Source organism: Mesoplodon densirostris, chromosome 2, assembly GCF_025265405.1.
Source record: "Mesoplodon densirostris isolate mMesDen1 chromosome 2, mMesDen1 primary haplotype, whole genome shotgun sequence".
Taxonomy (NCBI): domain Eukaryota; kingdom Metazoa; phylum Chordata; class Mammalia; order Artiodactyla; family Ziphiidae; genus Mesoplodon; species Mesoplodon densirostris.
The window spans coordinates 146,083,164-146,107,374 of record NC_082662.1 but is presented as its reverse complement, the minus strand read 5'-3'; the positions used below and the strand labels follow the sequence as shown (position 1 = coordinate 146,107,374).

The following is a 24,211-nucleotide window of genomic DNA, read 5'->3' as shown; positions in this document are numbered from 1 at the left end:
TTTAGATCTTTTTCTGTTTCCTAAAGACTCTTTGATCTTGCAGATACTGTTTTCTCTGCCTCAAATGCATCTCCCTATTTTTTTTTTTTTTTTTTTTTGCGGTACGCGGGCCTCTCACTGTTGCGGCCTCTCCCGTTGCGGAGCACAGGCTCCGGACACGCAGGCTCAGCGGCCGTGGCTCACGGGCCCAGCTGCTCCACGGCACGTGGAATCTTCCCGGACCAGGGCACGAACCCGTGTCCCCTGCATTGGCAGGCAGACTCTCAACCACTGCGCCACCAGGGAAGCCCCATCTCCCTATTATTTTTTCCCTACCTTTTTTATGCAGTGGATTTACACTTATGTTTCAAGTTCCAAATCAAATGTTATTTTCTCTTTAAAGTCTTAAATTCCCAAGGCAGAGTTAGTGTTCCACTGTTCTTTGTCCTGATAGCATTTTGTTCATACCTCTACTGTATTTATTCAGTTGTTTTGCAGTTGTATGTCTGTTTCTTCCAGTGAACTGTGAGCTCTTAGAGAACAGGGATTATGTTATGTTCTTTTTTGTATTTCTCTGATTTAGGCTTGGCTTCCCATAGGGGCTCAGTAATTAATTGACCGTTAACTGCATAAATGAATCAGTTACCAAAGTGGAGCATCCATTAACTTGCCATATTTGTTTTCCTTAAATTTTGTGTTTTCTAAATTTAGTTTATTACATTTTAGTTTGTTACAGTTTAGTTTGTTACATTTTCATATAGAATATTAAAAAATGTGTTTTAAGGAATTTTTTGATATTATTTTTCCCTCGAAATAGATTCTGATATCAAAGTCCTTGAAGACCAGTTTGATGAAATCATAGTCGATATAGCCACAAAACGTAAGCAGTATCCCAGAAAGATCCTTGAATGTGTCATCAGAATCATAAAAGCAAAACAAGAAATTCTGGTAAGATGATTTACCTTTAAAATAGTAAATTTTATGTAATGTTTATTTTACTACAGTAAAAAAGTTAAAGTATGAGATCCAAGTGGAGGTAAATGACATTTTGTTTTCGTTGTCTTTCCTGCCTCAGTTACTACTGTTTGTCTGCTTCTAAGTCACACTAGGTTTTGAATACAGCTGATGATAAAATAAAATAGAATTTGAAGATGGAAGACTGACAGTGACTTAATTCTGAGACCAGGAGGGAAAAGGAAATGTATCTTTTAAGCCTTTTCCTTCTATCCGTCATTTGTGTTTGGCACATTATTTGTATATGTTTATGTATTTTGGAAGACCCTTTAGTTAAATCGATGATGAAGATTGACTACCTGTTTTATAACACCAAAATTTGCTTTATGAATTGTGTATAATTTGTTTTGCTCCAAAAATCATGATGAGGTGGAAGTAGGTTTGCTGGGAATGGCATTGCCTGTGGAGTGAGTCATACATGTTGCTTTCGATTGTGCTTTACTTTTTGTCATTAGTTTTTGAAATTAGCATACTTTCACATATACATTTTCTAGTTGCTTTCCTTTCAGGAATTGTTTTAGAGAGTGAAGACAGGTACTTTCTCTAAAACATTTTAGTTATCATTCTGTGAGAAAAAAATAATTATAAGCAAAATTTTTCATTTTTTTCTTCCATAGAAGTCAGTCCTCCAAGAAATACCCCACTCCTCTTGCCTTATCCACTTTTAAAGTTTCCTCGGGAAAAACATTCAAAATGTATTTATTTTCCAGCATCTCCCTCTCTATTACTACCCTTCCTCCCCCACCAAAACCTAGTAATCAGTATTGCATAAAAGAAAGGAAGTTGGCTGGCCTAGGTGGGGTACTGCTGTGGAAGTTTAAAATTGATGCAAAATGGTTGGAGTGAGGATACTAAAGACAGCTTTTTTTAAAAAACAAACAAACAAACAACAACAACAACAAAAAAAGCTTTTTGGCTCCTGCTACTTTGGGCAAGAGAAAGGAGAGACATTCTTCTCTTTCTTTTTGCCTGAATTTTGGATCCCGTTCTTATCGTTCTGCTATTGCAGTCCCCGGGTATCACAGGATACGTAGGTAGGCATTAGTGTGCTGATGTGGTAGTGGCCTGGCCACTTTTTAAAACAGAGTTTCTGTGGGAATATGAGTTCTGAGTTCTAAACACTTGTCTTAAAATGAACTTTTGAAAAACAGTCCATTCATAATTTGAAAACTACCTTGTACTTTATAAACACAAGATTCCATCTCTATGCCTCTAATTTGCTTGATTGCTTTTCTTATGCTTTTTGTTGTTTCTGTTTTTTTTTTTGGCTGCACCGTAGTTCCTTGACCAGGGATTGAACCCTGACCCTCAGCAACAAAAACGTGGAGTCCTAACCACTGGACCACCAGGGAATTCCCTCTCATGCTTTTTTATGGTGCTATATCTTAGTGTATGCAGTAGGTGGCAATACTATAAAAGGTATAATTCAGTCTTAGTTTTTTTTAAAATAAATTTATTTATTTTATTTATTTTTGGCTGCATTGGGTCTTTGTTGCTGCGCGTGGGCTTTCTCTAGTTGCGGCGAGGGGGGGCTACTCCTCGTTGCGTTGCACGGGCTCCCCATTGCGTTGGCCTCTCTTGTTGCGGAGCGTAAGCTCTAGGCATGTGGGCTTCAGTAGCGTGGCTTGTGGGCTCAGTAGTTGTGGCTCACGGGCTCTAGAGCGCAGGCTCAGTAGCTGTGGCACACGGGCTTAGTTGCTCCGCAACATGTGGGATCCTCCCTGACCAGGGCCCAAACCCGTGTCCCCTGCATTGGCAGGCGGACTCCCAACCACTGCACCACCAGGGAATCCCCAGACTTAGTTTGATCTTTTCTTCTTTTCTCCTCCCTTCCCTACAGATTTTCAGGATCTAATTTTGGAGTTTTTTGTTTGTTTTTGTTTTTTTTGTGGGTTTTTTTTTGGCAAAAGAATGGTACTACTGACTAATAATATATTTGCTCATATAAACTGAAGAAAATGTTTGTGTGAGGCACTAAGTTGTTAAATTAAATCTATTTTAATTTATTTTATGTTTAGAAGCAATACCACCCTGTTGTACATTCATTGGACCTACAACATGACCCTGATCCAGGTGAGTCAGTGTTTATTTATGGTAAAAGTTAACCGTGAGCTTGTAATTTTCAGGAGTTCCTGATACTCTTTAAAGGTTTCAGCATCATGGGTATCTTCCCTTTGATGCTCTAACTCACCACCAGTCATCAGTGTTTAACTCTTTTTTTCACTTAGGATTATAAGAACTTGCTCTAAACCTTCCAACTCAGAATCTCCAGGGCTAAGACCCAGGAATCTGGACTTTTATTAAGCACTCTCCTGACCTAGACTATTATAACACCTTGTCAGTCTCTAACTTCTGTTATAATACCCTCCCATCTCTAATGCTATTAAACCATCCATTCTTTGCATTACAGCCAAAGTTATACTATTAAAGCACTCATGGTGTCTCTTCTTAGTGTGATAACCATCACTGGTTTCTCATCATTTACAGAATAAAACCCAACAAAAATATAATGTTGAACTTAAGAAGAGATACATACACTTATTATGCCTTTGAACTCAATTCTGTTTCCACTTAGGTGCATCCTCTAACTCACAAAGAAATAAAATTTATACCAATTTTGTAAATCCAGCAATAGAACTGACTTTGCTAAAACTGTGGATCATACGTATTTTTAAATGACTCTATTATCATATTTAAAAATTTCTAGCAGTTTTCTTGAGACCTTTTGAAATTTGCCTTTGGTGCTCAAGAGTACCATTTCTGAAGTATCAGTAAAACAGTTAAGACCTTCATTTATTTGTATGGGATTTCTATACATATGGCTTTGAGTACCTCACCCTTGTTGAATTCTGATTTACTTTCTAACATGTCCCTTTGCCCTTCGTAAGTGTCCCAAGCCAGTGGGATAAACTGAGAGGGGGAAGTAAAGATACTCTGAAATTAGTTAAAATCACAGCACTGTATTTGATAATAAAAATTGACCTAGGACCTAACACTTAATTGTCATGGTTCACTAAAAAGGGTTGGTTGCCAAAATGCAGTGGTTGACATATACTTGTTTTGGTTTTGAACAACAAAAAAATAATAATTGAAAAATGTGTTGTCACAATATACTCAAGTATTACTTTTTAACTATAGTTAATTCTCCAAAGAAACTTGGTAACCTTTTTATCTCAAGAGGGAAAACAGGTTTATTTAAATGATCCTTTGACAGTCTACGTGATTTTCTTCCTACCATTCCAGTTATGTAGTATTAGTGGAAAAATCTTCTTTGTCATGTGATTCTGACTTCACAGTTAAGCAAATAATTAGAATCTATCTTTTGGATGAATTTTGAGATTTTCTTCATTATACATTTTCATAATGTTTATAAGCTTAGAATACCAACAGCTCTTTAAGCACAGCAAAATTAACTTAGAGTTTTATTAGCTGGATGTCCTTGGGCAAGTCACTTGACTTCAAGCCTCAGTTTCTTTATGATGAAGTCTGCATAGCCTGATGCTTTAGGTGTGAATTCCAGCTGTGTCACTAAATGTTACAGAAATGTCCTGCCTACTCACTGAGGTTGTTATGAATCACATGAGATAAGGGGGTCTGTAAACTGTAACTAAAATATATAAGTAGTAGTTTGTAAGGAGGTGCTATGTAATAATAACCCTATTATAAATCCTATCCCTGGGCTTCCCTGCTGATGCAGTAGTTAAGAATCCGCCTGCCAATGCAGGGGACATGGGTTCGAGCCCTGGTCCGGGAAGATCCCACATGCCGCGGAGCAACTAAGCCCGTGTGCCACAACTGCTGAGCCCACGTGCCACAACTGCTGAAGCCCATGCTCCACAACAAGAGAAGCCACCACAATGAGGAGCCCACACACAACAACGAAGACCCAATGCAGCCAAAAATAAATAAATGAATTATTAAAAAATAAAATAAATCCTGTCTCTTTTACAGTGGTACACCTTATAATACTACATAGCTTATAATACATTCAACTGATAAAATCGTATAAAATTAATTAAAATGGCTTAGGAGAAAAGTGGAAAGCATAAATTTGTGTAGAAGTTAAAATCTGAATAAGTTACATGGGAAAACTTCTTAGAGAACTTCTTGGAATTTTGTTTGTTTGTTATTAGAATATTAAGTGATATCAGGCTTATTTGAAAGCTGACACTTTTTTTTTTTTTTTTTGTGGTACACGGGCCTCTCATTGTTGTGGCCTCTCTCGTTGCGGAGCACAGGCTCCGGACACACAGGCTCAGTGGCCATGGCTCATAGGCCCAGCCGCTCCGCAGCATGTGGGATCTTCCCAGACCAGGGCACGAACCCATGTCCCCTGCATCGGCAGGTGGACTCTCAACCACTGCGCCACCAGGGAAGCCCTGAAAGCTGACACTTTTAAAGAAGGTTGTCTGGTTTTCAAAACATGTTACTTAAGCAATGTATATAACAATTATTTGGCATAGTTATGTTAGGAACTCTGGGGGATATGGAGATAAAAAAGATTCTCCCTGTGAAGAGCTTATGTCTGAGTAGAAATAAGAGATAAACATAAAACAGGATTTTTTCATGCTCTCCAACTGATTCCTTTTCCGGTTTTCCCCATCTGAGTAAACAGCACCTTCACCTACGTACTGCTTTAGTGAGAAGTCAACTTTGATTCTTTCCTCTCCTGAACTCCTCATCTACAATCCATAAGTCCTACAAATTATTCCTTTGAAATATAATCTCACATTCATCCACTTCTCTTCACCTCTCTATTATCACCTGTAATCTAGGTCACCATCGCTCTAGCCAGGATTTGTAGACATGCTTTCCTGAAGGTCTTCTGTTTCACTCTTATTCTCTTCCAATCCATTGCACACACCTCAAGCAGAGTTGATTTTTTAAAAAATTCTTTGAAATATTTCAAATATAGAAAACATGGAGTATAACATAATGAACATCTTTGTATTTACCACTTATTTTTAAGGGCTATTCAAATTTGCCAAACTTGGGTCAGACCTTCTTAGGAATTAAAAGGTATGGATACAGTTGAAACTTTCTTTGTACCCTTCACCATCCCATTCCACTCCCTCTTACTTCAGAAGTAACCACCATCCTCAAGGTTAGTGGATCCTTCCTATCCATGTTTTTATGCTTTTATTGATACTTTATCAATGTATCCATAAACAATGTATGGCATTTGTTTTAAAATTTTATATAAATTGTATCATACCAGTCATATCATTCTACAACTTATTTTCCCCCCTCAATATTTTATACACACATATCTCTCTATTCATTTAGTTTCTAAATAATATTCCTGAGTATGAATACACCTCTGTAAATCCATTCCTCTACTGAGGGACACTTAGTTTCTTTTCTTTTCTTTTTTTTTTTTTTTTGGCTGTTATAAACAATATTACAATGAATATTTTTATGCCTGTGTCCTTGTAAAGTGTTGAAAGCAAAATTTCTAGGTCCACAGGGCTTGTCTCTGTTCAGCTTTATTACATATGAGCTTTACTACCCCTCCAAAAGAGTCGTATCTGTTTACCGTCCCACCAGCAATGTTTGAAAGTTCTTGCTTCTCTACATTTTGCCAACAATTATTACTTGTCAGGCTTTCTGTATTTTTTTTTTCCGCCAATTTGATGGACATGCGGTAGTATTTAAAGTGAGGTTGAACATCCTTGAATTCCCTATTTATATTCTTTGCCCGTTTTTTGGTTGGGTTATTTGAATTTTCCTTATTCATTTCTAAGAGTCATATACACAGGCTCATGAACATACCTGCACACACACATTATGGATATTTGTGTTATAAGCACTGTAAATATTTGCTCTAAATTTTTGGCTTGTCTTATAACTTTATAATGACCTTTTATATATGTTTACATAAGTTTTAATATAGTCGGATTTACCAGAGTTTTTCCATTATAAATGCTCTTTCAGTGCCTTTAAGTGTCTATCTAAATGACATAAAGATCCTTTGTTATTTTATTTATAGACTTTTGATTGTCATGTTTAGGTCTTGAATACAACTGAATTTTTAAAAAAATTTTATAAGGAAGGGATCTAATTTCTACTGTACTGGTAGCCAGTTGTCTTAGCATCATTTATTGAATAGTCCATCTGTTTTCCACTGCTTTGTAATGTCACTCTCTAATATACTAAGTTTCCATGTATTTGGGGGTCTGCTTCTGGGCTCTGTCTCTCTTTTTCTTTTTTTTTTTTTTCCTGGCCCCGCGTCTTGTGGGATCTTAGTTCCCTGACCAGGGATTGAACCCTGGCCCTTGCCGGTGAAAATGTGGAGTCTTAACCACCGGACCACGAGGGAATTCCTCTGGATTCTCTTTTTAACGTTATTGGTTGACTTGGCTGTCTCAGCAGCATTACCACACTTTTTAAGTTTCTGTAGTTTAAAAGAAGTCTTGATACCTTGCAATTTCTTCCAAATTTTGTTGCCTGTTTTTGGCCCTTTATTCTTCCATAGGAATTGTTAGGACCAACTTGTAGAATTGCTTGAAAAATCTTATTGGGATTTGATTGGGATTGCATTTAATTTATAGATAAATTTGGAGAGAAGTGCCACGTTTACAATATATGTCTTCCCATTCGTGAACATATTATATCTCATTTTGGGTTTTTCAAAATGTCCTCCAATAGTGTTTTATAAACACATGTAATAAAGATGTTTATAAGAGTGCTGCCTGCTTGCTATGTTGAAAACAGTGTTATTTAAGGGACTGGATCTGATAAGATATTCTGTAATGCATGTAGAGAAGTGTTTAAAGACATGTAATAAAGATGGTTTTAAGAAAAAAATAGTATTTTATAAATTTCTCCACATAGGTTTTACACATCTTTTATTTGTTCCTAGATACCTTTTTGTAGCTATTGTAAATAGGAACATTTTGGGATTCCACATTGTAATTGAATATTCCTGGTGTTTAGGAATACCGTCGATTTTTATTTGCTGAACTCTTGTTAGTTCTAATGGATTATCTAATTTCAAGTAGATTTTTTTTTTTTTTTTTTTTTTTTTTGCTGTACGCGGGCCTCTCACTGCTGTGGCCTCTCCCGTTGCGGAGCACAGGCTCCGGACACACAGGCTCCGCGGCCATGGCTCGCGGGCCCAGCCGCTCCGCGGCATGTGGGATCCTCCGGGATCGGGGCACGAACCCGCGTCCCCTGCATCGGCAGGCGGACTCCCAACCACTGCACCACCAGGGAAGCCCCTCAACTAGATTTTTAAAAATGTAGATAATCATATCATTTGCAAGTAATGCTAGGTTTTATCTTTTTCCTAACTTTATACATGTTCTATTTTTGTCTTATTATTACATTGATTAGAGCCTCCATTATAAATATTTAGGGGGTGCGGAGTTTGGGATTAGCAGATACAAACTACTGCATATAAAACAGATAAACAACAAGGTCCTAATGTATAGCACAGGGAACTATATTCAATGTCCTATAATAAACCATAATGGAAAAGAATATGAAAAAGAATATATATATATGTATAACTGAATCAGCTTGCTGTACCCTAGAAACTAACACAGCATTATAAATCAACTATACTTCAACAAAAAAATTTATAAGGGAAAAAAACCAAAAACCAAAAAAAAAAACAACCTCCAGTGTAATGTTGAATACTAGTAATGATAGTGGCCATGATATATATATATTTTTTTAATTTTATTTTTGGCTGCGTTTGGTCTTCGTTGCTGCGTGGGCTTCCTCTAATTGTGGCGAGCAGGAGCTACTCTTGGTTATGGTGCGCGGGCTTCTCATTGCGGTGGCTTCTTTTGTTGCGGAGCATGGGCTCTAGGTGAGCGGGCTTCAGTAGTTGCAGCATGCGGGCACAGTAGTTGTGGCTTGCGGGCTCTAGAGTGCAGGCTTAGTAGTTGTGGTGCACGGGCTTAGTTGCTCCATGGCATGTGGGATCTTCCCACACCAGGGCTCGAACCCATGTCCCCTGCATTGGCAGGCGGATTCTTAACCACTCCGCCACCAGGGAAGCCCAGTGGCCATGATATTTTAAAATTATGAATAAATGTTTAATTTTATTGAACACTTCTTTTGCATCAACTGAGATCATATACTTGTTTGACCAACTTTATTGAGATATAATTTACATATAATAAAATACATCCGTTTTATGCATACAGTTTGAGTTTTGACAAATGTATACAACTATGTAACTGTGACCACAATTCAGATACAGAATTTTTCACCACTCATGAAGTTCCCTTGTGCCCCTAGGTCGTATGCTTTTTTGTCTCTAACTGTTAATATGGTGAGTTAACAGTGACAGATTTTTCTGATGGTTATCTTTGTATTCATAGAGAAAACCCCACACTCATTAGTATATTTTTTCTTTTATACACTTTGAATTAAATTTACTTATACTCTATACCTGTATTTTATTTAGTATATTAACCTATAGTATATTTGCATCTGTAGTCACACACAAAATAAACATGTGTTTTAAAACATACTGAACCTATTTGCAGGGCAGGAATAGAGACATAGACGTAGAGAACGGATGTGTGGACGTGGTGGGGAGGGGCGGGGAGGGTGGGACGGGTTGGGAGATTGGGAGTGACATGTATACACTACCATGTGTAAAAAAGATGGCTGGCATGAGCATGCTATAAAGCACAGGAAGCTCAGCTCAGTGCTCTGTGACGACCTAGATGGGCAGGATGGAGGGTGGGGTGGGTGGGAGGTTCAAGAGGGGGGATATAGATATACATATGGCTGATGCACTTCATTGTACAGTGGAAACTGGCACAACATTGTGGAGCAGTTATACTCTAATAAGGAAAAAATAATAGTAAAGCAGGTGAACTTTAATGAAAAAAACAAACCATACTGTCCCTTTCCAGTTTTGTCATCAAGGTTATGCTGCCCTCATAAAACAGTTTCTAAATGTTAGAGGTTTTTTGTTCTTTGAAGAGTTGATAAGGTTCATGTATAAAACTGTGTGAGCCTGGGATATGTATGGGGGTAAGTTTGACTTAAATACTTAATGGTTATTGATTTCTTCAGGTTTTTAATTTTTTCTTGAATCAAATTTGGTAATATTTGTTTGGAAAATAGTCTGTTTCATCCATGTGTTCAATATGTTGGTATGAAACTGTTTGTAGTAGTTGCTTGTAATTAAAAAAATTTGTTCCACATATGCTTATTTCTTAATGTTGTTTGTTTTTGCTTTCTCTTTTTTCTTGATATCTTGCTCTAGATTTTTTTGTTTTTACTGGTCTTTGCAGAGAGCCAGCTTTTAGTTTTGCTGAGTTTCTCTATGGTTTTTTACTTTTCTGGTTCCTTGAGTTCTGATCTTACTTTAGTGTGGTCTTCCTGCTTTCTTGAATTTTCTGTTATTAGCTTCTTGAGTTAAACACTTAAGTTTACTTCAGTCTTATTTTTTAATAAATATGCTTAAGGATACGTTTAGATTTATCTCTAAGTCCTGCTTTAGCCATATCCTCGAGACATGACATGTAGAACTTTCATAATTAAGCTCTGAATATTTTTTTGTTTCCAAATATAGGAGTTTTACTATTTTCCCTCTTTTTTTGCCATCTATCATGTTGATAGATTCTTCTTTATTCTCTTATTTTCCTTTTTTCTGGTTTGGAAGCTATATGCTGTGCTTCTTTTCCTTTAGTGTTACCTGTAAATTTTCAGCATACTATAATTCTAAAGTTATCTAACACAGTCGGGAGTTATACAGTATCTCAAGTCCCCTCCTGGGCAAGAAAAGGACTTTATTACACTTTACCCACTGAATAAGCATACCCCTCCCCCAATTTTCCTTCTTGTTTGTGTCTAGAATTTTAGTTCTTCTCTTGTTAAAAAACACTTCAATAGTTGCTACTTTTTTGCACACTCAGTGATTAATTAAATTTATAGCAAAATGTTCCAAACTCTCTGTCATGGCTTCCTTCTAGGTTTACTACTCTGTTGATGGGTTCCTTAGGTACTTTGAGTAAAAGTCTGTGGGTGGTAGACTCTTAGTTTTTATTTCATGCTCTTGAATTTTGTTTTATTTACTTTGATTTACCATATGGAATATATTACATCGTTATCTTTGACACTTATTTTTTTCTAGTGGCTTTATTGAGGTACAATTCATATACTATCCTGTTCACCCATTTAAAGTGTGCAACTCGATATTCACAGTTTTATGCAGCCATCACTATAATTAATTTTTAAACATTTTCATCACTTCAAAAAGAAACCCCACATTCTCCCCCTAATCTCTCATCCCTCACCCTTGGCCCTAGGCAACCACTAATCTGCTTTCTATCTCTATAGATTTGACTATTCTAGACATTTCTTTTAAACTAAATCATGTAATATGTCATCCTTTAAGAATGGCTTCTTTGAATTAGCATGTTTTCAAGGTCCATGTTGTAGCATGTATCAGTATTTCATTTCTTTTTTTTTGCCAAATATTCTATTTTATGGACATATCACATTTTATTTATCCATTTATCAGTATATAGCTATTCTTGAGTTGTTTCTACTTTTGGTTGTTATGAATAATTCTGCTATGAACATTTGTGTACAAGTTATTGTGTGGACATATGTTTACAGTTCTCTTGAGTATATATAGCTAGGAATGGGATTGCTGGATCATATGGGAACTCTTTGTTTAGAGGAACTGTTGAACTGTTTTCCAAAGTGGCTGCAGCATTTCACATTTCCACCAGCAGTGTTCGAGGGTTCCAATTCCTCCACATCCTCATCAGCTCTTGTTATTTTCTGTCTTTTTTTTTTTTAATTGGAGTAAAATTGCTTTACAATGTTATGTTAGTTTCTGCTGTACAGTGAAGTGAATCAGCTATATGTCTACCTATATCCCCACCCTCTTGGACCTCCCTTCCCCCCCTTCCCCCCCGCCATCTAGGTCATCACAGAGCACAGAGCTGAGCTCCTGGTGCTATACAGCAGGTTCCCACTGTCTGTTTTACACATGGTAGTGTATTTATGTCAAACCTAATCTCCCAATTCGTCCCACCTTCCCCTTCCCCCGCTGTGTCCACATGTCTGTTCTTTACGTCTACGTCTCTATTCCTGCCCTACAAATAGGTTCATCAGTACCATTTTTCTAGATTCCATATATATGCATTAATACATGATACTTGTTTTTCTCTTTCTGGCTTATTTCACTCTGTATGACAGATTGTAGGTCCATCCACATGTCTGCAAATGACCCAATTTTGTTCCTTTTTACGGCTGAGTAATATTCCATTGCACATATGTACCACATCTTCCTTATCCATTCATTTGTTGTTGGACATTTAGCTTGTTTCCGTATCCTGTCTATTGTAAATAGTGCTGCAATAAACATTGGGGTACGTGTCCTTTTTTTTTTTCAATTTTTTTTTTTTTTTGGCTAAGTTGGGTCTTCGTCGCTGCATGCAGGCTTCCTCTAGTTGCAGTGAGCAGGGGCTACTCTTCGTTGCGGTGCGTGGACTTGTCATTGCAGTAGCCTCTCGTTGTGGAGCACGGACTCTAGGCACACAGTCTTCAGTAGTTGTGGATCAGGGACTCTAGAGTGCAGGCTCAGTATTTGTGGTGCATGGGCTTAGTTGTTCCGCGTCTCGGACCAGGGCTCAAACCCGTGTCCCCTGCATTGGCAGGTAGATTCTTAACCACTGCGCCACCAGGGAAGCCCTATGTGTCCTTTTGAATTATGGTTTTCTCAGGGTATATGCCCAGTAGTGGGATTGCTGGGTCATATGGTAGTTCTATTTTTAGTTTTTTAAGGAACCTCCAGACTGTTCTCCATAGTGGCTGTATCAATTTACATTCCCACCAACAGTGCAGAAGGGTTCCCTTTTCTCCACACCCTCTCCAGCATTTATTGTAGATTTTTTGATGATGGTCATTACGACCCATGTGAGGTGATATCTCACTGTAGTTTTGATTTGCATTTCTCGAGTAATTAGTGATGTTGAACCTCTTTTCATGTGCTTCTTGGCCATCTGTATGTCTTCTTTGATGAAATATCTATTTAGGTCTTCCACCCATTTTTTAATTGGGTGGTTTATTTTTTTGATATTGAGCTCCATGAGCTGTTTGTATATTTTGGAGAAAAAAACCTTAGTCCATTGCTTCATTTGCAAATATTTTCTCCCATTTTGAAGGTTGTCTTTTTGTCTTATTTATGGCTTCCTTTGCTGTGCAAAGGCTTTTAAGTTTAATTAGGTCCCATTTGTTTATTTTTCTTTGTATTTTCATTATTCTAGGAGGTGGGTGGAAAAAGATCTTGCTGTGGTTTATGTCAAAGAGTGTTTTTCCTATGTTTTCCTCTAAGAGTTTTATAGTGTCCAGTCTTACCTTTAGGTCTTTAATCCATTTGGAGTTTATTTTTATGTATGGTGTTAGGGAGTGTTCTAATTTCATCCTTTTATCTGTAGCTGTCTAATTTTCCCAGCACCACTTATTGAAGAGGCTGTCTTTTCTCCATTGTATATTCTTGCCTCCTTTATCAAAAATAAGGTGACCATAGGTGCGTGGGTTTCCCTCTGGGCTTTCTATCCTGTACTATTGATCTATATTTCTGTTTTTGTGCCAGTACCATACTGTCTTGATTACTGTAGCTTTGTAGTATAGTTTGAAGTCAGGTAGCTTGATTCCTCCAGCTCTGTTTTTTTCGCTCAAGATTGCTTTGGCTATTTGGGATCTTTTGTGTTTCCATACAAATTGTAAAAAATTTTGTTCATATTCTGTGAAGAATGCCATTGGTAGTTTGATAGCGATTGCAATGAATCTGTAGATTGCTTTGGGTAGTATAGTCATTTTCACAATATTTATTCTTCCAATCCAAGAACATGGTGTATCTCTCCATCTGTTTGTGTCATCTTTGATTTCTTTCATCAGTGTTTTTTTTTTTTTTTTTTTTTTTTTTTGCAGTACGTGGGCCTCTCACTGTTGTGGCCTCTCCCGTTGCGGAGCACAGGCTCCGGACGCGCAGGCTCAGCGGCCATGACTCACGGGCCCAGCCGCTCCGCGGCATGTGGGATCTTCCAGGACCGGGGCACGAACCCGTGTCCCCTGCATCCGCAGGCGAACTCTCAACCACTGCGCCACCAGGGAAGCCCCATCAGTGTTTTATAGTTTTCTAAGTACAAGTCTTTTGTCTCCTTGGGTAGCTTTATTCCTAGGTATTTTATTCTTTTTGTTGCGATGGTAAATGGGATTGTTTCCTTGATTTCTCTTTCTGAGTTTTCATTGTTAGTATATAGGAATGCCAGAGATTTCTATGCATTAATTTTGTATCCTGCAACTTTACCAAATTCATTGGTTAGTCCTAGTAGTTTTTTGGTGGCATCTTTAGGATTTTCTATGTATAGTATCATGTCATCTGCAAACAGTGACGGTTTTACTTCTTCTTTTCCAATTTGTATTCCTTTTATTTCCTTTGCTTCTCTGATTGCCATGCCTAGGACTTCCAAAACTATGTTGAATAAGAGTGGTGAGAGTGGACATCCTTGTCTTGTTCCTGATCTTAGTGGAAATGCTTTTAGTTTTTTACTGTTCAGTATGATGTTTGCTGTGGGTTTGTCATATATGGCCTTTATTATGTTGAGGTAGGTTACCTCTATGCCCATTTTCTGGAGAGATTTTATCATAAATGGGTGTTGAATTTTGTCAAAAGCTTTTTCTGCATCTATTGAGATGATCACATGGTTTTTATTCCTTAATTTGTTAATATGGTGTATCACATTGATTGATTTGTGTATAATGAAGAATCCTTGCATTCCTGGGATAAATCCCACTTGATCGTGGTGTATGATCCTTTTAATGTGTTGGATTCTGTTTGCTAGTATTTTGTTGAGGATTTTTGCATCTGTGTTCATCAGTGATATTGGTCTAATTTTCTTTTTTTGTGATATCTTTGTCTGGTTTTGGTATCAGGGTGATGGTGGCTTCATAGAATGAATTTGGGAGTATTTCTCCCTATGCAGTTTTTTGGAAGAGTTTGAGAAGGATGGGCATTAGCTCGTCTCTAAATGTTTGATAGAATTCACCTGTGAAGCCATCTGGTCCTGGACTTTGTTTGTTGGAAGATTTTAAATTATGGTTTCAATTTCATTATTTGTGATAGGTCTGTTTATATTTTCTAGTTCTTCCTGGTTCAGTCTTGGAAAATTTTAACTTTGCAAGAATTTGTCCATTTCTTTGTGGTTGTCCATTTTATTGGCATATAGTTGTTTGTAGTAGTCTCTTGTAATCCTGTGTATTTCTGTGGTGTCAGTTGTGATTTCTCCTTTTTCATTTCTAATTTTACTGATTTGCGTCCTCTTTTTTTCTTGATGGGTCTGGCTAAAGGTTTATCAATATTGTTTATCTTTTCAAAGAACCGACTTTTAGTTTTACTGATCTTTGCTATTGTTTTCTTCATTTCTATTTCATTTATTTCTCCTCTGATCTTCATGATTTCTTTCCTTCTACTGACTTTGGGTTTTCTTTGTTCTTCTTTCTCTAGTTGCTTTAGGTGTAAGTTTAGGTTGTTTATTTGAGATTTATATTATTTCTTTTTTTAAAGTTTTTTTTTAACATCTTTATTAGAGTATAATTGCTTTACAATGGTATGTTAGTTTCTGCTTTATAACATAGTTAATCAGCTATACAGATACATATATCCCCATATCTCCTCCCTCTTGCGTCTCCCTCCCACCCTCCCTATCCCACTCCTCTAGGTGATCACAAAGCACCGAGCTGATCTCCCTGTGCTCTGCGGCTGCTTCCCACTAGCTATCTGTTTTACACCTGGTAGTATACATAAGTCCATGCCACTTTCTCCCTTCATCCCAGCTTACCCTTCCCCCTCCCCGTGTCCTCAAGTCCATTCTCTACGTCTGCGTCTATTTTTCTTATTTCTTAAGGTGAGGTTGAATTGCTATCAGTTTCCCTCTTAGAACTGCTTTTGCTGTGTCACATAGGTTTTGGGCCGTTGTTGTCATTTGTTCTACATATTTATAAATTTTTTCTGTGATTTCTTCAGTGATCTCTTGATTAGTTAGTAGTGTACTGTTTACCCTCCATGTATTTGTGATTTTTATGGGTTTTTTTCCCCTGTAATTGATTTCCAGTCTCATAGCGTTGTGGTCAGAAAAGATGCTTGATACAATTTCAGTTTTCTTCGATTTTCCGAGGCTTGATTTGTGACCCAAGATGTGATCTGTCCTGGAGAATATTTGTGTGCACTTGAGAATAAAGTGTATACTGCCACTTTTGGGTGGACTGTCCTATAAATATCAATTAAATCTATCTGGTCTATTGTGTCATTTAAAGCTTGTGTTTCCTTATTTATTTTCTGTTTTGATGATCTGTCCATTGGTGTAAGTGGGGTGGTAAAGTCCCCTACTATTATTGTGTTGCTGTTGATTTCCCCTTTTATGGTTGTTAGTGTTTGCCTTATGTATTGAGGTGCTCCTATGTTGGGTGCATCAACATTTATAATTGTTACATCTTCTTCCTGGATTGATCCCTGATCCCTTGATCACTATGTAGTGTCCTTATCTCTTTTTTTGTTTTTAACAGATTTTTTTAAACAAATTTATTTTATTTACTTATTTATTTTTACCTGTGTTGGGTCTTCGTTACTGCACGCGGGCTTTCTCTAGTTGTGGCGAGCGGGGGCTACTCTTTGTTGCGGTGCGTGGGCTTCTCATCGTGGTGGCTTCTCTTGTTGCGGAGTATGGGTGGCTCTAGGCGTGTGGGCTCAGTAGTTGTGGCTTTTGGGCTCTAGAGCACAGGCTCAGTAGTTGTGATGCATGGGCTTAGTTGCTCCGTGGCATGTGGGATCTTCCCGGACTGGGGCTCAAACCCATGTCCCCTGCATTGGCAGGCGGATTCTTAACCACTGTGCCACCAGGAAACCCCCTTCCTTATGTCTTGTAACAGTCTTTATTTTAAAGTCTATTTTATCTGATATGAGTATTGCTACTCCAGCTTTCTTTTGATTTCCATTTGCATGGAATATCTTTTTCCATCCCTTCATTTTCAGTCGGTATGTGTCCCTAGGTCTGAAGTGGGTCTCTTGTAGACAGCATATATATAGGTCTTGTTTTTGTATCCGTTCAGCCAGTCTGTGTCTTTTGGTTGGGGCATGTAATCCATTTACATTCAAGGTTGTTATCAATATGTGTGTTCCTATTACCATTCTCTTAATTGTTTTGGGTTTGTTTTTGTGGGTCTTTTTCTTCTCTTGTTTTTCCTGCCTAGAGAAGTTCCTTTAGCATTTGCTGTAGAGCTGGTTTGGTGGTGCTGAATTCTCATAGCTTTTGCTTGTCTAAAAAGCTTTTGATTTCTCTGTCGAATCTGAATGAGATCCTTGCTGGGTAGGGTCATCTTGGTTGTAGGTTTTTCTCTTTCATCACTTTAAGTATATCCTGCCACTCCCTTCTGGCCTGCAGAGTGTCTGCTGAAAAATCAGCTGATAACCCTATGGGGATTCCTTTGTATGTTATTTTTTGCTTTTCCCTTCCTGCTTTTAATATTTTTTCTTTGAATTTAATTTTTGTTAGTTTGATTAATATGTGTCTTAGTGTGTTTCTCCTAGGGTTTGTCCTATATGGGACTCTCTGCGCTTGCTGGACTTGGGTGACTATTTCCTTTTCCATGTTAGGGAAGTTTTCCATTGTAATCTCTTCAAATATTTTCTCAGACCCTTTCTTTTTCTCTTCTTCTTCTGGGACCCCTATAATTCGAATATTGGTGTGTTTATTGTTGTCCCAGAGGTCTCTGAGATTGTCTTCAATTCTTTTCATTCATTTTTCTTTATTCTGCTCCTCAGCAGTTATTTCCACCATTCTGTCTTCCAGCTCACTTATTCCTTCTTCTGCCTCAGTTATTCTGTTATTGATTCCTTTTAGTGTATTTTTCATTTCAGGTACTGTGTTGTTCATCTGTTTGTTTGTTCTTTTGTGTTTCTAGATCTTTTTGAAACATTTCTTGTATTTTCTCAATCTATGCCTCCATTCTATTTCCGAGATTCTGGATCATCTTTACTATCATTACTCTGAATTGATAGGTAGGTTGCCTATTTCCTCTTCATTTATTTGGTCTTGTAGGTTTTTCCTTGCTCCTATATCTGTGACATATTTTTTGTCGTCTCATTTTTTTTTTTTTTTTTTATGAGTGGGATTGTGTTTCTGTTTTACTGGTTGTTTGGTCTGAAGCTTCCAGCACTGGAATTTGTAGGTTGTTGGGTAGAGCTGGGTCTTGATGCTGAGATGAGGACCTCTGGGAGACCTCACTTCGATGACTGTTCCTTGGGTCTGAGGTTCTCTGTTAGTCCAGTGGTTCAGACTCAGAGCTCCCACTGCAGGAACTCTGCCCCGACCTGGCTCATGAACCAAGATCCCACAAGCTGCGTGGGACAGCAAAAAAAAAAAGGGAAAAACAATAACAGAGTAAACAATAAAATTAGGTTAGAAAAATAACAGATATGTTAAAAAGAATTAAAAAATTAAAATATAGAGGAAACAACAACTGGAAGGTAAAACAGAACCACAATAGTATAAAACAGGAGAAAAAGAAAAAAAAAAAAAAAGCCAGAAAGGGCCTTGGCTGTGGGGGGTGGGGCTTAGGCAGGAACAGGTTTAGGTGGTGGATGGGGCCTATGCTTAGGACCCATAGGGCAGGAAAAGGTCCTGGGGGTGCGGGTGGGGCTTAGGCTTAGCAGGAGGGGCCCAGGCCCCTCTGGCCTTGGAGGGCGGAGGAACAGGTCCGGGGCCCCAGCGGGCTCACTGGCCCTAAGTGGGTGGGGGAAACGGTAGGCATGTTCCCCCCAATCCTCTAATCCCAGAGGGCCCCTCCCCATTGGCCTCTCTTCTTCTCCCCCCTCCCTCCCTCCTATTCCCCTGGGACTCATGTGGTGGGAGGGGACCCTGGAAGGCAGGGGATCAGACCTGGAAGCCCAGTAGGCTTCCCGGGACCGAGTGGGCGGGGGAAACGCCTGTGACCCCTCCCATCTGCCTTTCCTCTTCCTCCCCCTCCCTCCTATGCCCCTAGGACCCATGTGGCCTGGTGGGGGGCCTTGGAGGGTGGAGTACTCAGCACTGGGAAGCCTGCTGGGCTTCCCTGATCCTCTGGTCCTGGTGGGTTCCCCCCTACACTGTCTGCCTGTCCTCTTCCCCCCTCCTCCCTCCCTCCCAGACTCTGAGACCCAGGAGGCTAGAGAGTGCCCCAGAGAACGGAGGACCAGGCCTGGGAGCCCAGCAGGCTTCCTGGGGCCCGAGTGGGTGGGGGAAACACCTGCCACGCCTCTGCTTATTCTCCAGTTGGAGGGCCCCTCCCACCCACCTCTCCTCTTTTCCCCCCACCTCCCTCCTATGCTCCTAGGACCCACGTGATGCGAAGGGGCTTTGGAGGGCAGAGGACCCAGTGTGGGAGCCCTGCAGGCTCCCTGGGGCCCGATTGGGCAGGGGAGACGCTATGCACACTACCCCCATCCTCTGAGCCCCTGAGGGTCCCCCCCAGGTGTGGGAACCCCTACCCCTTCCCATCCACCCTTCAGGTGTGCTTGTCCTGTCCAGCTTCCACTTCTCCTCCCCACCTCACTCCCGCTTCGTCCTACCCAGTCGCGGGGGTTCCTCCCGTCTCCTTGGGCATCGAGGTCCCCACCAGCATCCCAGTTTTTTTTATTATAGCCTTCCTAATGGGTTATTTATCTTTTATTGTTTAGTTGTAATTGTCCTTTATATATTCCAGGAACTAGTCCGTTATCAAATATATGATTTGCAGATATTTTCTGCCATTCTGTGGGTTGTCTTTTCACTTTCTTGGTGATGTCCTTTGAAGTACAAAAGTTGTACTTTTGTACCAGTTTGTTTTTCCCTTCGTTGCTTGTGCGTTTGGTATCATATCTTAGAAACTATTGTCTAGTATAAAGCCATGAAGATTTATATTTAAGGGTTCTTTCAAGAGTTGTATAGTTTTAGCTCTTACATTTAGGTCTTTGATTCATTTTGAGTTAATTTTTGTATATGGTGTGAGGTAGAAGTCCAACTTCATTCTTTTGTATGTCTATATCCATTTGTTTCAAAACCATCTGTTGAAAAGGCTATTCTTTACCTTATTGAATGGTGTTGGCACCCTTGGAAATCAGTTAACTGTAATGTGTGGGTTTATTTCTGGATGTACAATTCTATTTCATTGATCTGTATATCTGTTTTTAGACCACTACCACACTGTCTTGATTATTATAGCTTTGCAGTATGTTTTAAAATCAGGATGTGTGAGTCTTCCAACTTCGTATTTTTTTTTTCTCCAAGATTGTTTGACTCTTCTGGGTTCCTTAACTTTCCATATGAATTTTAGAATCAGTTTGTCAATTTCTGCAAAGAAGCTAGCTGCAATTTTGATAGGGACTGTGTTGAGCTGTAGATTAATCTGGGAGTATTACTATTTTAATATTAAGTTTTCTGATCCATGAACAACAAATATCTTTCCATTTATTTAGGTCTTCTTTAATTTCTTTCAACAAAGTTTTCTAGTTTTTAGCACCTCTTTAATTACATTTATTCCCAAGTATTTTATTCTTTTGTTGCTAATGTAAATGTAATTAAAAAAAATTTCAGTTTGTTCATTGCTACTGTATAGAAATATAATTGATTTTTGTATCTAGATCTTATATCTTACAACCTTGCTGAACTCGTTTATTAGTTCTAATAGTTTTTTAGTGGATTCTTCAGAATTTTCTGTATAAAAGATTATATCATGTCATCAGCAAATAGAGATAGTTTTACTTCTTCTTTTCCAATCTGGAAGCCTGGTATTCATTGTTGATGAGAAGTCTCCTGAGAGGCTAATTGCCGTTCTTTTATAGATAATCTATTTTTTCTCTCCTGATTTTTCAGAATTCTTTTTGTATTCTTAATGTTCTGCAGTTTTACCATAATGTGGCTAGATGTTTATTTTTATTTATGTAGCGTGGTGCTTGAGGTGCACTTTTTTTTTAAACGTTGAAAGCAACTTTATTGCTTTTTCTTGATTATGTATAAATGCATTCACATTCCAAAAGTGTTAAAAGCATAAGAAACAAATTTAAATCGCACAAGATCATGTACTCAAGAGATAATCACTATTAACATGTTTATAACCAGTGACCAAGTATTATAATACATTGCTTGAAGCTACACCTTCAGTCTACCTGAAGATCTTGCTTCCTTTACCTTGAAAATATATTCTGAATCCAACTACTTCCTACCAAATCCCTCTCTACTGCTGTTGTCCTTGTCACTGTATTCTCCTAGTGGGACTGCTACAGTAGTCTCCTCACCGGTCTCCTTCCATTTCAGTTTGCCACACAGCAGATTCTTTTTAAAGCATAATCAGATTATGTCACCCCCTGCTTATAAGTCTCCAGTGGCTCCCCATCATACTTCCCTTGGTCTCTCTGACCTGGTCCCTGAGTGCTCCTCTTATTTCATCTCTGACCCTGGTTTCTTACCACTCTCACCTTTGTTTACTGAGCTCCAGCTACTCTAGCATTCTTTCTGTTTCACCAAGAATGTGCCAAACACACAGTGACCCTGTGGCTTTCACACTTACTGCTCCCCCGTTCCTATCTGAAACTACCTGCCTCACTCTCACTTCATTCAGCTGTCTGTTCAAAGTGTTACCTCATCAGAGAGGTCTTCCCTGACAATCTGTGTCAAATCCCCTACTGACCCCCTTGGTCATACTCTATCACTCTAACCTGCTTTATTTCCCCCACTACTTACTGACATTATGTAATTTCTGTTCATTTTATTGTCTTCATCCCTTTTCCCACTGTATTATAAACTCCTGGTGAACAAGGACTTTGTTTTGTCCACTTTTATATCCCCTAGCTCTAAGATCATTATCTGACATAGTACACTCAGGAAATATTTATGAAATAAGTACATAATTATACATGTTCTTTTTAAATTAAAAAAAATAAGGATAGCATTTTATTTTTTGTTTTTGGCCTCCTTTCTCCTTTCCCATCTACTGCTCCTTCAGATGTCCAACATTAATCTGGTATGAATCCATTTATCCATTTTTATCTTCTCATATAATCATATAGAAATACATATGTACTAGACATTTGGGGAGTATAATTTATTTTACAGAAAATTGATTTATGTATTCAGATTATCTACACCTTACTCTTCTAAGTATATGGGAGAATCCTCCAATTCAACTGCCATAGATCTAACATTATTATTTTAAACTGTTTTATATTTTTATAATTAGTTTTTGTTTTGTTCTCTTAATAAATGTAAGCTTAATATAAACTTTTAAATAATCAGTGGTGTATATATAGTAGAAAATGAAAGTCCACCATACTTGTCTTCCCAAGTCTATCTGATGCCACACCTTCAAATAGATAACTACTGTAACTGTTTGATATGTCTAATTTTAGATCTTTATCAGTGCATTTGTATGTGGGCAGATAGGCACAGGGAGTTTTGAGTTATTTATTTTTTATATATAAGTATTATGCAATATATTATATTCCGTTATTTTTTTCACTCAACTATGTAACATATAGTTCAGTTCTGTGCTGCTTATTGGTAATTTCTTTATGTTTTTGTACATATACACACAATTTTATTTAAATAGATCATACACGTATTTTTTTGGTTTTGGGTAGGGTGGATTTTTTATTTGTTTTGCTTGCTTCCTTTTTCTTCTCATCTTCCACTCAGATCTCTGTGTGTACTTTCAATCTGAGGACTCCCATCTTCTAGAAAATCTTTAACTTAATCATTCAACTTTGCTTCTTTATCATTTTTTCTGTTTTTGTAGTATTCTTGTTTTTATTTCATAGCGTTTTTTTTTTTTCTGTAATGTCTGTTAGGATTTCCTTTAGCTATTGGAGGATCCTAAACCTTTAAAAATCATTTTCAGATTGCTCTGTTTTTATTCCATCTGCAGCAAGTTCCCCTCCTTGACATTGGTTATAGTGGCTGTCTTTCATGGTTGTAATTTCTTCATGTATTTAAGAATTTTGCTTAGCAAGTGCTTCTTGACTAAGTTTTTCATGTGCTTATTTTCTTATTGCTGCTTTCCCCTCTTCCTGTCTAGTAGTTTTGTGGTTTCCTTCCGTCTGGCCCCTGAACAGTCCCAGGCTAGAACCATATCTTAAATTGACACTGTGGGGCTCCTGTTCCACTGCAATATTGGAGATAGTGGATCTAGTCACTAAGTCAGCAGGCAGCTTAATCTAGGCCTGGGCTTTGAGGTATTTTCTGCTTCCAATCAACTTCTAGTGTAGCTTTAAGTATGCTACAGCTCCTCTCAGTGGTTAATGTCAGGGTTTTTTTTTTTCCAGCCTCCTTTTCAGGGTAGGAAAACTCCATTTCAGCCCTTGGTTTGATTATGAGGCCGACTCTCCCCATTTCCTGCCCCTCTGGAGCACTTTGATCCCCTTTTATCTTCTGGGAAGCAAATTCCTGGTTACTTATTGCCTGCCTACCATCTGTCAACCAGTGGATCTGCAACTTTAGCCTGACTTACAGCTTTTTCTCGTCTGCTTTTTTCTGGTTCAAAGAAATGTTTACTTGAAATATGCTTTGGGATTTGTTTTTATAAATTTTCTATATTTCCAATGGTGTTTTGGACAAAGGTGGGGAGTTTATGAACTTCCAAGACCAACTTGAATAAAAATCTAGGATACTCTTAAAAACACAAATCAACTTTAATTCCTTTGCTTAAAATCCTAAAATCTTCCAATAAAAAAAAATGTATAATAGACTTCAAACTTCTCAGCATTCCTTTACATGACCTGGCCCCTCTAAATTCATTTCAGGCACTTTTTGCTGTAGCCCTAGACCCCATCTTTCAGTTCTTTGAAAGTGCCTCACTTTCACATATGCTTCTTCCCAATGCTTCTTTTCTTTTTTTTTTTATTGTTATTGAAATATAGTTGATTTACAATGTTGTGTTAGTTTCAGGTGTATAGCAAAGTGGTCTCTCTCCCTCTCTCTCTCTCTCTCTCTCTCTCTATATATATATATATATATATACATATATATATATATACATATATATATATCCTTTTTTAGGTTCTTTTCCATTGTAGGTTGTTATAATGAGTAGAGTTCCCTGTGCTATACAGTAGGTCCTTGTTGGTTATGTATTTTTTTTTTTTTTTTTTTTTTTTTGCGATATGCGGACCTCTCACTGTTGCGGCCTCTCCCGTTGCGGAGCACAGGCTCCGGACGCACAGGCTCAG

General features: G+C 38.2%; 1 protein-coding gene across 2 annotated transcripts in view; it reads left to right on the top strand.

Annotated features, from left to right (window-relative positions):
• NSL1 (NSL1 component of MIS12 kinetochore complex) overlaps positions 1-24,211 on the top strand; it is a 55,834-nt gene that overhangs the window by 7,891 nt on the left and 23,732 nt on the right. The window contains exons 3-5 of one of the 2 annotated variants that reach the window (XM_060091101.1): positions 797-927; positions 3,012-3,066; positions 5,963-6,012. In XM_060091101.1, coding sequence (XP_059947084.1) covers positions 797-927; positions 3,012-3,066; positions 5,963-6,009 — 233 coding nt within the window. In that variant the 3' untranslated portion in view covers positions 6,010-6,012. The remainder of the gene's footprint in view (positions 1-796; positions 928-3,011; positions 3,067-5,962; positions 6,013-24,211) is intronic. The other variant, XM_060091100.1, reaches the window with a different exon arrangement.